Source organism: Scyliorhinus canicula, chromosome 5 (genome assembly GCF_902713615.1).
Source record: "Scyliorhinus canicula chromosome 5, sScyCan1.1, whole genome shotgun sequence".
NCBI classification, from domain to species: domain Eukaryota; kingdom Metazoa; phylum Chordata; class Chondrichthyes; order Carcharhiniformes; family Scyliorhinidae; genus Scyliorhinus; species Scyliorhinus canicula.
In genome coordinates this window covers 210,975,683-210,987,823 of record NC_052150.1, presented here as the reverse complement: position 1 = coordinate 210,987,823, position 12,141 = coordinate 210,975,683, and the positions used below count along the sequence as shown (strand labels likewise).

General features: G+C 44.3%; 1 protein-coding gene across 2 annotated transcripts in view; it reads left to right on the top strand.

Moving 5' to 3' along the window:
- Nucleotides 1-12,141, top strand: part of actr3b (actin related protein 3B) — an 88,415-nt gene that overhangs the window by 66,648 nt on the left and 9,626 nt on the right. For both annotated transcript variants that reach the window (XM_038798412.1, XM_038798411.1), the window contains 3 exons: nt 446-589; nt 1,945-2,118; nt 9,477-9,569. In XM_038798412.1, the coding sequence (XP_038654340.1) occupies nt 446-589; nt 1,945-2,118; nt 9,477-9,569 (411 nt within the window). The remainder of the gene's footprint in view (nt 1-445; nt 590-1,944; nt 2,119-9,476; nt 9,570-12,141) is intronic.

The window sequence follows — 12,141 nt, the reverse complement described above, 5'->3', positions numbered from 1 at the left end:
CTACTTGTGACAATAAGCGATTATTATTATTCTCTCGGTCCTTGGCACTCCCATCAGCAAATTATCCCTAAACCTGGGGTTGGTTGGCACGTGTGGTGGGGTGAAACAGTGGTTCAAAAAGGACAAGGAAGGGAACGCAAGGAATATCTTCCCTTTTTCCTTGATTAGCTGTGAAGACCGGGCTTTTGTGAAGGACGCTCCCTCAGTCGATTAAATTGATTGATATGGAGTTTGTGACGGGGTCGACCATGCACAGCCTGCATAAGTGAAGCATTTCTAGATCAATCTAGATGGTCTTGAGTTTCTGTTTAAAAAAAAAAAAAATGTAATTATATTTTTGATCAGACCAAATAAACTGCCCAGCGAATTAAGATTGTGAAATTTTCACTTTGAAGCCAGTACTGCTTATATTTTTCTTTCCTTTTGTCTTATAAAATCCTCAAAGGCTGAAGGTTACGTCATTGGAAGCTGTATCAAACACATCCCTGTTGCAGGTCGAGATATTACCTTTTTCATTCAACAGCTCTTGAGGGAAAGAGAAATTGGGATACCACCGGAACAATCCCTGGAGACAGCCAAAACCATCAAGGTAGGAATTCGGAATAAACGCTCCTTTTCATTATCCCTCTGACATCCTGGACCACTCTTCCCTCATCTTCAACACTTGCTCCCTGCCTCCTGGTACCAGTCATGTAAGTGCTGTTCGTGAAACACCTGCCCTCTCACCTTCCCCCACCCAGGCTCCAGGTGAAACGGTAATGTAACCTATTGCTTGCAACTTACTAAACCATAATCGCTACTCATGATGTGGGCCAGACCAAACGCAGATCGAATGACCGCCCTGCTAAACACTCTGTTCAGCCCTTAAACCAGACTCTGAACTTTCAGCCATTTGCCATATTAAGATTCCATCTCGCTCTGGCTTCTCTGTCCTTGGTCTCCTGCCGATTTTCCAATTTAACTCATCCCAAGCTCAAGGAACGATGCCTCATCTTTTTTGTTTGGACATTTTTTACAGCCTTATAGCCTCAACACAGATTTCAATAACTTCAAATCAAAACCAGCATCCTCATTTTCTTAGAAAGTGGGTGCTGGTACTGGTTCTACTGAAACCATTTTCCATGTTTTGTTTCTTTATTATCCCACCTCCAACCCCTTTTGCCTCACACCATCATCCCTTTCGCTCCTATCATAGATGTTACCATCTATGTTAATTCTTCACTTCCCTTTTTCCCTGGCTCTGTGCTTCTAAGCTGTTACATCTCAAACTTTTTCCAGTTCTGATGGAAGGTCATTAATTGAAAATTTCACTTTGTTCACTATCCTCGGATGCTGCCGACCCTGTTTCCAGCATTTTCTGATATTGGCCCTTTAAAAAAAATTTATTTTCGTGCCTTTTTGCGACCAAACACGCTGGCCATACTGTGTAAACAAAAGATAGAAAATTAATTTAAATTTAATTTGTCTTTGTTTAATGAAACAATGTCTGAAAGGTAAGGGGGTTCTTTCTTTCAATAACACTATTAAGTGGTTTGATAAACCATTTATGTAAGAGGAGATTAATAGCTCCAGTATTCTGACAAACGCTGGAAAGCTCCTATTAAGAGATTAATGGGGTGCATAATTTCCTGATATACATTTCTGATTGTTGAAGTGAAAACGCTGAACTACAGTAGTTTTGAAGTGCAGTGGAGAGGTATTTTTCATGCATGCCCACTTAATCTTTTTTGTTTCAGAAACTTATGCATGATTATGTGCAGCAGAAAAAAACCTTCTATTCAAACTCCCAAGCATTTGGTCAGTTTCCTAAAATCAAAATTAGTCTTTCTCTTTGTAACAAGACAGTTTAGGCCATGTCAGTCATAGAATGCCATGTGATTAGTGTTTTGCGGTTCTTTGTCTTCATATTGCTCTCGCGTTCTGCTGTCAACTTTCTTTTTGCAGGAGAGATATTGTTACATCTGCCCTGACATAGTTAAGGAATTCACAAAGTACGACACCGATCCTGGGAAATGGATCAAGCCATACGTCGGCACCAATGCTATCAGCAAGCGACAATTTGCTGTAGATGTGGGCTACGAGAGGTTCCTGGGACCTGAAATTTTCTTCCACCCAGAGGTGATTGAAAAGTATCTACTCTAATTCTGCTGTTTTTGGGTTCTGTATGTGGTTGATAATTCTCCTACAGCATTTTTCCCCCCGCAAAAGTAGCAATCCAATTTTAGACTGCGATCCAGATGTGTTCTTGATTTGTGGATGGAAGTTATTGAATGATTTACTGTGCATCAGGGATATAACGGCCTACCTAGGTATAGCTTAACCTTCCCCATTCCTCACCTTGCAGCTACTGTTGGAGCAGGGCAAATTGATGCAATGGAGCCCGAAGCGGAAACAGCATTGACCTAGCCCCATAAAGAAAAATAGTGCTATAACTGAAATGACAGTGTTTTTCTGCATTGTGCAAGGATGCCTCCTAATGGTCTGATCTGATGAATTTCTTCACATTGTTGAATCAAGCTCAGAATCTGTGAATCACTCCACTGCACTCTGTGCAGTCAAAACGCATTTCTGATTTTGGAAAATGTTTTGAATTTCACGCGTGAATTTAGTATTTTCATGATATTTCAAAACATTGGGACTTGAGCTCTGAATTACATGCAGCTGGATCTTCATGATACTTGCAATTACTGCTCCATGTCAATTGCTATGGTCTATCTTTTTTTTAAATTTAGAATTCTCAATTCATTTTTTCCAATTAAGGGGCAATTTAGCGTGGCCAATCCACCTAGCCTGCACATCTTTTGGGTTGTGGGGGAGAAACCCACGCAAACACTGGGAGAATCTGCAAACTCCACACGGACAGTGACCCAGAGCCGGGATCGTACCTGGGCCCGCGGCGCCATGAGGCCGCAGTGTTAACCCACTGCGCCACCGTGCTGTCCTATGGTCTATCTTTCTGCCCCAGAGTGGTCCCCTTACAATGGTGAGGGGGAGAAGATTTTTGTGAGCAGGTTTGAGCCAGGAGAAGGAAAACGTTGGCAGGGCTAGGCAGATAGAATGGGGGAATGGGACTATCTGGGTTTCTCTGCAGAGAGCTGGCATGGACTTGACAGGCTGACTGGTCTCTTTCAAACTGTGCCATAATGATTCTATTTCTCGATAACCTGCGTTTGGGGCAAACTCCTCCATTAGAACATCTGAAAAGATTATTGTTGGGAAAGCCAGCATTTTATCTTTCCCTTTAGTTGCGCTGAGAGGTGGGTAGTGATCCGATGCTGCCTGAAGCCGTTTTAAACAACCTGGTCACCTTAAAGAGGTGTTGTGGGTTGGCCACCTTGGTGTGCGGTTGGAGTCGCATGTGGGTCAGATTGGGGAAGGGTGGCAAAATCAGGGCAAACTGCACTTTGAATTGTGCCATGGGTTCATTTGATGCTTACATCAATAGGCAATTTGGGCTTTGATTTAAAGTTGAATTTGCGAATGTATGTCCTGACAAACAGCACTTTCTCCAGTTTTGCATTGAAGTTTCAGCCTATGTTATGTGCTCAAGATCTGACTCTTCGGGCAAGAGCGGTGTCAACGGAAAGTAAGTTGCCCCACGATTGGTGTTTATACACTTTTGAGGTGCTGTTACTTAAAGTTTTATTGGAGCCACGGGGGTTCAAATAATCAGGGCTTAATTTCAGAAATAATGAAAACACTGCAAAACAGGAAAGTGTTTTAATTTTTTCTGAAATTAAGTCCTGATTATTTTAACCCCTCTCCCCCCGTTGCTCCAATTCAACACGGGCAACAAACTTGTCTCCGAGGAGGGAAAAGCACAGTGTTAATGGAGAGTTTAGCTCCTAGATTTCAGGAGGTGCTCAATGCATGTGAGGAACTCCAGCATTAATTAATAATAATAATCACTTATTGCCACAAGTCGGCTTCAGTTGTTGTATTTTATATTTTCCCCGCGTCTTGACTGTGATAGAGAAATTCAAACAGCATTCATTAGGTAAGCAAAACTGAACTTTATTTCCGAATTTGAACTGACTGCTAGCAGTAAATGGCTGATACTTGGAGTCGGAAAGCAGTCAAGTACAAACTGCTGAGTCCGTCCCAAGTCTGCGATATTACAGGAAAAGAAGGCGATTCTTATACATTATAGGATCAAGATAACATGAATACAACTCGGTTAGGAATTTGATCAAAAGTAAAACATAAGTAATAATCGTTACAATGGCGTCACCTTGCTGACCTCCAGGGGACTTGAGTTTCATATCATTATCTTGTCTTTGTTTTAAGAAAGGGAAGAAGTTGTTTAGGAACAGGAAGAGACAGTTGTTCAGCTTGTTATGTATTGAGACTACATTTAGGCGCATGATGAAAGCACCTTATCTTAGAATCTTAGAGTCACTCGGTTCTTAGGTCAAGTCGACCTCGGCTGTGTATATCTGTGTATTTTGAATCTGTGTCTTAGGTTAAATTCAATTGTACCAAGAAGACTTGACTAGTTTTCCCATCATGCCATTATTTGCTTCACACAATACCACACTCCCCCCTTTTGTCATATCATGACAACTAGCTAAATAAGTATATCCATGATTTGTTTGAAAATGCATTTACACAAGCAGGAAAGCAATCCTATCCCTAATAGCATTAGTAGAAGTAGAATAAAGGCCTTAAAGATCCAGTCAAATAATCCATGACCCAACCACCCTAGCCAACCCGGCGGGTTATAGTCGTGAAATTCACTGCCAATTTCTTGAATTTGAGCAGCCTGTCTCTTGATATGGTCGGCCAGGTTAGTGATATTTTCAGAGCCATCTGGAATGTAAGTACAGCACTCTTGGCCTATGATAGCGCACGTTCCTCCCTGCGAGGCTAACAGATAATCCAAAGCCAGTCGATTTTGTAATGCCACGGTCCGGACAGCCACTAGCTCAGCTGAGACCTCGGCCAGTGCCTGTCCAGTGTCCCTGGCTTCTGTTGCAGTTATGTTTGCCAGATATTCCAATGCTGAGGCCATGTAGATCAGTTCGTTGGAAGCCTTGCCTGTTCCGTACAAGGGAAAGGCCATCATAAGGAATTGTTCCGTTTTAGAAATTGTTCTTTTTGCTCGCGAGGGGGAGTGCTTAAGGGTGGATCGATGATGCATTTGGGGTATGACATATCCCAAAAAGCAGGATCCTGTCCAATCAATGGGGAGACACGGATATGCTTTAGTGCCGCATATGAAATAGGTTCCATTGTAGGCTGTAAAATCATCAGCTGATGTCATCCAGGGGATTGTATTGGTAGGTTGCATCTACTTTGCCCCATTAACTTTCCTTTCCCTGATTTATTAAAACATACGGAAACAATACCACACAGTGAAGTTTCTGTGAAAAGTACCTAGTTGCCACATTCCGGCGCCTGTTCAGGGAGGCTGGTACGGGAATTGAACCCATGCTGCTGGCTGTGTTCTGCATTACAAGCCAGCGATTTAGCCCACTGTGCTAAACCAGCCGCTGTGGCTATTGTGGTTTAATTCGTATGCTACCCTTACCACTGCCAACCCCAAGTTACGGTTAAAGTTTTGGGGTTAAAGCATGGCTCTGAAAGGTTATTTATTTCCATTTTTCACTATCTCCGAGTAATCGTTTCTTTGGGGAACAGTTTAAATAATGCCCCTTCTGCTCTGAAATTATTTTGTTTGTCGTACTTGCTGAGTTCAAATAAACTTAAATTCCTGGGACATTCTTGGTGTGGAGAATTAAGCTATTGCATTATTGTGAAATGGTGTTTCTTGCAACAAAAATGGAGATTTTTGATGGACATGGTTTCACCTCCCAGAATAAAGAAATTCAGTCAGGTGCTGGAAAATGGGATTAAAATGAGCAGTTGGTTTCTTTTTTGGCCAACAAAATCACAGTGGGCTGAATGGCCTCTTTCTGCACCGTAACTTCTCTATGGTCTGACCAATTGGGCACGAGGACTAGTGTTTTGTTTTTTAAACCTCACAAATTTTTGTCCAGACTGCATCGAGTTTCAGTTTCAACAAAATTCCTAGTGTGTACTTTGAGGAATTGGGACGTGAAATGCAAATTCCGTTGTGTGAATGTGAAAAGAACTTCTGTCTTATTGAAATGACAGAATTAGGTCACTTCTGAAATCCAGGCAGTTTTCAGATGGGACACAAACACTGGGGTGACGCCAAATGGAAATTGGAGGAATGCTCAATCTGCTGCCACAGTGCTTTTGGCATCAACATCATGTTCACCTGGGCCATAATGAATTGGCATCGGCAAGAAGCAATAAGTAGAAAACTGGGCAATGTTTCGGGCCTCTGAGGGTGCACAAGCGGCATATAAAAGTATTTGGTGCCACAGAAAAGCGAGCTTTTTAAAAAGTGAAAATAAACTCTTTGAAACTTGACTGTACCATGATTTGTATCTCAATGATTGGGAACAACTAAGTGGCCTGTTGATGCCTTCTAGCCATTAAAAGGTATTAGCTGCACTTGGAGGCAGTAGACTGCACTGTGCATGAGCCTTTCGGTATATTTGCCAATCTTTGCCTTCCTTACTTCCAAGGAAAGTGGAGAGGGAAAATAGATAAATATAAAAGGGACAGATGAATGTATTCATCATACTTCTGTGGAATCTTTGTCATTTCCGCTATGGCTGCTTATAAAAGGCTGCTGTTGGCAACCTCTCTGTAGATTCTTCCATAATTTTATCTACTATTATTTGGTTGCCAAAGAGTGATGCGCTGCAGTTTGATAGTTCTGTTCTAAACTAAAGTCTGATTTATTTTCCCCTCACTCCCCAGGCACCGGGGCGAACACCGCCACACGCACTGCGGGGTGACTTCCCCCCCCCTCCGGCTACAGACATTTGGGTGCTGGGGGGTAGTGCCAACCGGAGCCGGGGGGGGGGGGGCGGAAAGATGGCATTAAGGTAGAAGATCAGCCATGATCTAGTTAAACGGTGGAGTAAGCTCGAGGGGCCAATTGGCCTACTCCTATATTTCTTATTGTTCCCCCCAGATGGCTAAAAAGCTGGATCATGAATAATTATTATGTTGTTAAAAGGGTCTTGTGCTAATTTTCTTTGGCAAGTTTAACGGATAACTTGTGCAAAGCAACAGGCCCTTTAAAAAATAACGGTGAGGTTAAGTGCACAATGCTGTTTGAGAGCCAAATGGCAAAGTGTGTAAATCAACCAACAGGGTTTTTCATAGAATAGAATTTTACAGTGCAGAAGGAGGCTATTCGGCCCATCGAGTCTGCACCAACTCTTGGAAAGAGCACCCTACCCAAACCCCCACCTCCCCCCTATCCCAGTAACCTCACCGGACATTAAGGACAATTTATCATGGCCAATCCACCCAACCTTCACATCTTTGGACTGTGGGAGGAAACCGGAGCACCCAGAGGAAACCCACGCACACACGGGGAGGATGTGCAGACTCCGCACAGACAGTGACCCAAGCTGGGAATCTAACCTGGGACCCTGGAGCTGTGAAGCAATTGTGCTAACTACTATGCTACGTGCTGCCCAAGATCCACAACTCATAGCAGACCTCTTAATCCCCTGATCTAGCCAGCCAATTTGTGCATTAAAGACTGTGCATGCTGTTCACTTGCAGTTATTTTTCCAACAAGATATGGCCCAATATTAGAAACCAAGTCGGAGTTCCTGGATTGCATTCAAGGTAAATATAAGATACAGAGTGGGAAGCTTTATTGAAAAAATAGCGGTTGACAGTTCTTCAGGATCATCCTAAAGCACTAAAACTTAATCGCGGAGCAGAAGAATGGTACTAAATAAAGTGTGAAGCCACATTAGGTAGCAGGGTGCTCACCAACCTACATTTATGGTGTCTGGGACACTTGTACCCCAGGGGACAGGATAACTTTGGAAGTGACAGACTGTTTGATATCTGATGAATGAATGTGAGATGCTGCATTGATGACTATGTTCGTGAAGAGGACTCTGTTTGGGTCGAGTTCAATTAGTGTTTTCCAGGTATGAAAGTTAAGAGATGGACTTGAGAAATGGAAGATAAAGGAGATGAAGCGGTTTATTTGTCTGTGGTGAGGTTTGAGGACGGTGACTGAGATGCAGACAGTGGTGAGTTTTTAGGTGTTGAATTGATCGAGGAAGAGTTGTTTAGCATAGAGATTGAGAACGATGGAAACGTGTTTCAGTGGGGCGAAAGTGAGTGCAATGGTTCAACTTGGAAGAAAGTACCAGAACAGAAGGAAGATAACTCCCAGAGCTGTGTAGGTTTAAAGCAGGTGATGTGAAATGCCTTCCTGTTGTACATTTACTTGATAGTAAGTTAGTTATTCATTTACTTGTTCTAGAATCACAGAATCCCTACAGTACAGAAGGAAGGGGGCCACTTGGCCCATCGAGTCTGCACTGACTTTTTTTGAAAGAGCACCCTACCTGCACCCAATCCCACACGCTGTCCCCGTTACCCCACCTAGGGGCATTTAGCATGGCCAATCCTGCACATCTTTGGCCTGTGGGAGCAAACTGGAGCACCCGGAGGAAAACCAGAATGTGAAAGCTCCACACAGTGTCGGAATTGAACCAGGGTCTCTGGCGCTGTGAGGCAGCACTGCCACTGTGCCACCCAGAGGGGTGTGGTGCTGGCATTATGATAACCAACTATTTTCTCCCTCTCTGCAGCCTCGCTCGGTCTGACCTCTGCCTCTATTGCCCTTCTGACTGGTACACGCCGTCTGTTGCTCTCTCTCCCTTGGTCTCTGTAGCACCCCCCACCCCTATGCCTCAGCCACTGTCGCCTCTGCCTTAGCCACTGTTACCCTGCCCCCTCTGCCTGGGCCTCAACCTCTGTCAGCTCCCTCCCAAGGCTCTACCTCAAAATGGTGCAGAGCAGTACACACAGTTCAATCGCAACAAGATTTTTTCCCTGTAGTCCATTACAATGGCCATCATCTTTCAATGACTAAAATTTCACTTAAATCTCTCATTTTGAGCAGATTTGACAGATTTAACCGTCTGTTCTTGAAAGAGCCCCGGTTTCTGCAGTCTCTTGTAACTAATGTCTTATCCCTGATATTTTCAACACCTTCTCCATGTTCCTGCTGTAAAGTGCTTAAACTACGCACAGGCTGGAATTTTCCAGTCACAGCGAAGCCCTATCATGTGTTCCCCAGCGGCTTGAGGGGGTTCAAACAATGGGCAACCCTGTTGATGGAGGCGGGACCAGATCTCACCGTCAGCCAATGGCAGGCTGCCTCCGCCTCCGCCACCGTGAAACATGTTGCGGGGGCATGTGGGAAAATTGGCTCAATGTTCTAATTGTTGCCTAAATAACTTTAAACTTGATAAACCTATATTTATTAAACCTTGTATCCCTTTCCTTTTTACCAAAGCGGGAGGAGCGATGCTGTATTTCTGTGAATGTAGTTGATGTTTAGCACACTGTTCGTTTGAAAAAAAAAATTCAACTAAAATTGTGTTTTGCCTTTGCAGTTTGCAAATCCGGACTTTATGCAACCGATTTCAGAGGTGGTTGATGAAGTCATACAAAACTGTCCGATAGATGTTAGACGTCCATTGTATAAGGTAATGCTATTATTGTTTCATTTGAAAGAATGGACTGTTTCTGCAGCCAAGCACTTCATAGTTGAAGTACAAAGCTCGGACAATATGTTATCTGACAATGTGTTCAAACCCTAATCTTTGAAAACTGTCAAACAAAATAGCAGCCTATTCCAGTGGAAAATTTCATTTGAAACCCCTCTTTCACAATGCGGATAGAATACTGAAAATGAACATTACGTTCCTATTTTTTGTTTCTGTTGCCAATTTTCATCTCGTGTCACGTCTCCTGAAGGGAAGGCAGCTTGGAGTTACCTTCCAGTATCTCTTCCATTATTCAAGTGTGAGCTTTGATGTGTATTAATTTTGTAAATATGTTTTTATTCCAAACTAAAGTATTCACAACACAATCTTTCAAAAACATAACACATTCCACACAGTTTGACATATTTCTCCCCTTAACCCCCCTCACACACACACACACACACCCCCACCGGCTGGCAGTAAATAAGTAAGTCCTCCATTTTAGGAAGAACCCTTCCCTTGACCCTCTGAGAGCAAACTTAATTTTTTTCAATTGAGGAACTCTGCCACTTCCCCCAAACATGACGACACCTTCAGTGGCTCCACCGATCTCCACCCTCGTGGAATTCACCACCAGGCAATCAGAGTAGCCACAACATCGGCTCCTTCCCTTCACCACCACCACCCAAAAGGATCTCTGACAGTGTTTCAAAAACCGGGCCCAAAAAAAACACTAATCTCGAACATGACCAAAATGTATGGACAAGATTTGCCAGCCTGTCTCCATATCTCTTGCACTTATCCTCTACCTCTGGGAAGAATCCGCTCATACGAAACTGCGATCTGACTCCTACGCACCACTTTAAACTGTACTAGGCTCATCTTCGCACAGGACGATGTCACATTCACCCGCTGCATAATTTTACTCCAAGCACCCCCCCCATCCCAAAACCATTGCCAGCTCTTCCTCTTTATCTCCTCAGTTGGTGCCTTCTCCGTGTCCACCAGCCTGTAAATGTCCGCAATCCTCCCATCTCGTCCTGTATTAACAACCTGTCCAGCAAAGTATGCTCCGGCAGTTTAGGGAATGAGGGTAGCTCCTTCCGCGCAAAGTCCTTTCGCACCTGTACATACCCGAACTCACTCTCACTCGGCAACTGATATCTCTCCTATAACTCACCCAACCTTGCGAACCTCCCATGAACAGATCCCTTATTCGCTCCATCCCTTCCCTCTGCCACTGCCTATATGTTGCATCCATCTCCGTCGGAGCGAATCTGTGAATCCTGCATGTTGGGGCCAGTACTGGCATACCCCACATGCCGAAGTTCCGCCTCCATTTGTTCCAAACATTTAGGGATCACTGTATGCATACCCGTGGAGAACGGGAGGGGGTCCGTAGCCAGGGTCCTTTGGCACACCATCACACGCACAGCTTCCTCCACCTGCATCCCTACCCCCCACCACTGCCGCACCTCTCCATATTCGCCACCCGGTAGCAGTATAGTAGATTTTGGAATGTCAGTCATTTCCCCCACCCGCCATCTCCTCTGTTTTTTAAAAAAAAACACCTTCAGAATCTGCAATGTCTTGCCAGCCCATACAAATGTCAAAATTAGCCTGACCACTTTTCGGAAGAACACCTTTGGCAGAAATATCATGAGGAACTGGAAAACAAACAAAAAACTTGGAAGGATGTTCATCTTGACCGTCTTGGCCCTCCCCACCAGTAATGGCAGGAGGGGGCCCCCCCCCCCCGCTTCAAATCCCCTTTCACCCCCTCCACCAAGCTGGCCAGATTCCACTTGTGCATCGTGACCCAGTTGTGAAAAAGCACCAAAAATCTCCAATATGCCCATCATCCTATCCAACCAGTCCAATGGATTTGAAATGTACAGCAGCAAGTCATCTGAATACAGCAAAACCCGATGCTCCCAACCTCCCCTTACAATGCCCGACCACTCTCTCGATGCCCGGAGCCCAAAATGGCCAAATGTTCGATAGCCAACGCAAACAGTAGCAGAGACAATGGGCGCCCCTGCCTTGTGTCCCTATTCAACTGGAAATCTGAGCTCATCGAGTTTGTCCTTACACTAGCCATGGGGCAGCATTCAGTAACCGCACCCAGGAGTTCAATGTAGGACCAAACCCGAACATCCCAGGACTTCGAATAAAAACCTCCATTCTGCCCACCGCCTTCACTGTCATCAGCAAATGAAATTCCCCTTGTAACCATTCCAGCAAAAGCTCTCTGGTCGGGACCACTGAATACCACCCGTCCACATCCAAAATTGCTCCCCCTGCACCACTGTCTCTCCGCCTTGTCCACCTCATCTCTATGGACCTTGTACAATATCACCTCCCCCTGCACCATTGCCTTCAACATCTCCCAAAGTGTGGAGGGCAATGTTCCCTATTTTGATAGAACTCCTCATATTCCATTATCACCAAAGTCACCTTTTCACACATAACTTTTCATCTGCCATCAGCACTGAATCCATTCTCCACAAGAGCCTCTCTGCCTGGCCCATACCAAACTTTCCATCCATATGGTGCAGCGTGTAGTCCAAGA